The sequence below is a fragment of the Aptenodytes forsteri genome, unplaced genomic scaffold (genome assembly GCF_000699145.1).
Source record: "Aptenodytes forsteri isolate BGI_AS27 unplaced genomic scaffold, ASM69914v1 Scaffold2167, whole genome shotgun sequence".
Lineage (NCBI taxonomy): Eukaryota > Metazoa > Chordata > Aves > Sphenisciformes > Spheniscidae > Aptenodytes > Aptenodytes forsteri.
Genome location: NW_008795839.1, coordinates 1 through 597, shown reverse-complemented (window position 1 = coordinate 597; position 597 = coordinate 1). Strand labels below are relative to the sequence as shown.

At 62.0% G+C, this 597-nt stretch overlaps 1 gene segment (V, D, J or C); it reads right to left on the bottom strand.

Moving 5' to 3' along the window:
* Nucleotides 1-247: 247 nt before the first annotated feature.
* On the bottom strand, nt 248-593 carry LOC109279606 (the record flags this gene model as incomplete). The annotated part of the segment is given in 1 exon segment: nt 248-593. A coding segment is annotated over 1 exon segment (346 nt), but the record flags the coding sequence as incomplete, so codon positions are not given.
* Nucleotides 594-597: the final 4 nt, after the last annotated feature.

The window sequence follows — 597 nt, the reverse complement described above, 5'->3', positions numbered from 1 at the left end:
CATCTAGGTGTCCACCAAGACATCACGCAAGGCTGGGAGCAACACCAACCTCGGTGTCCCACACAGGGCTGGGAGCAGCGCCAACCCATCTAGGTGTCCACCAGGACATCACGCAAGGCTGGGAGCAGCGCCAACCCATCTAGGTGTCCACCAAGACATCATGCAAGGCTGGGAGCAACGCCAACCCATCTAGGTGTCCACCAGGACATCACACAGGGCTGGGAGCAAGGCTGGCAGCAGCGCCAACCCATCTCGGCGCCCACCAAGACGTCGCGCAATGCCGGGAGCGACTCCCCGTTGCCTTTCTCACCTGGGATCTCCTTCCTGATGGTGGTTCCGGAGTAGGTCGCCTGGCACCAGAAGGAGTTGCCGTTCAAGCTGCTGACGGGGACGGTGAACTCGCTGCTGAGGCTGTAGTAGCCGTTGCTGGTCTGAATGGCCTGGAAGGTCTCTTGGTTTCCCGCGGTCCTGTCGTCCCACGTGACGGTGACGGGCGGGGGGAAGAAGTCGCTGACCAAGCAGCCGAAGGTGACTTTGGCGTCGTTGCACCCGTCGCAGGAGATCAAGGGGTAGATCACGGGGGCTCTGCGAGAGGCT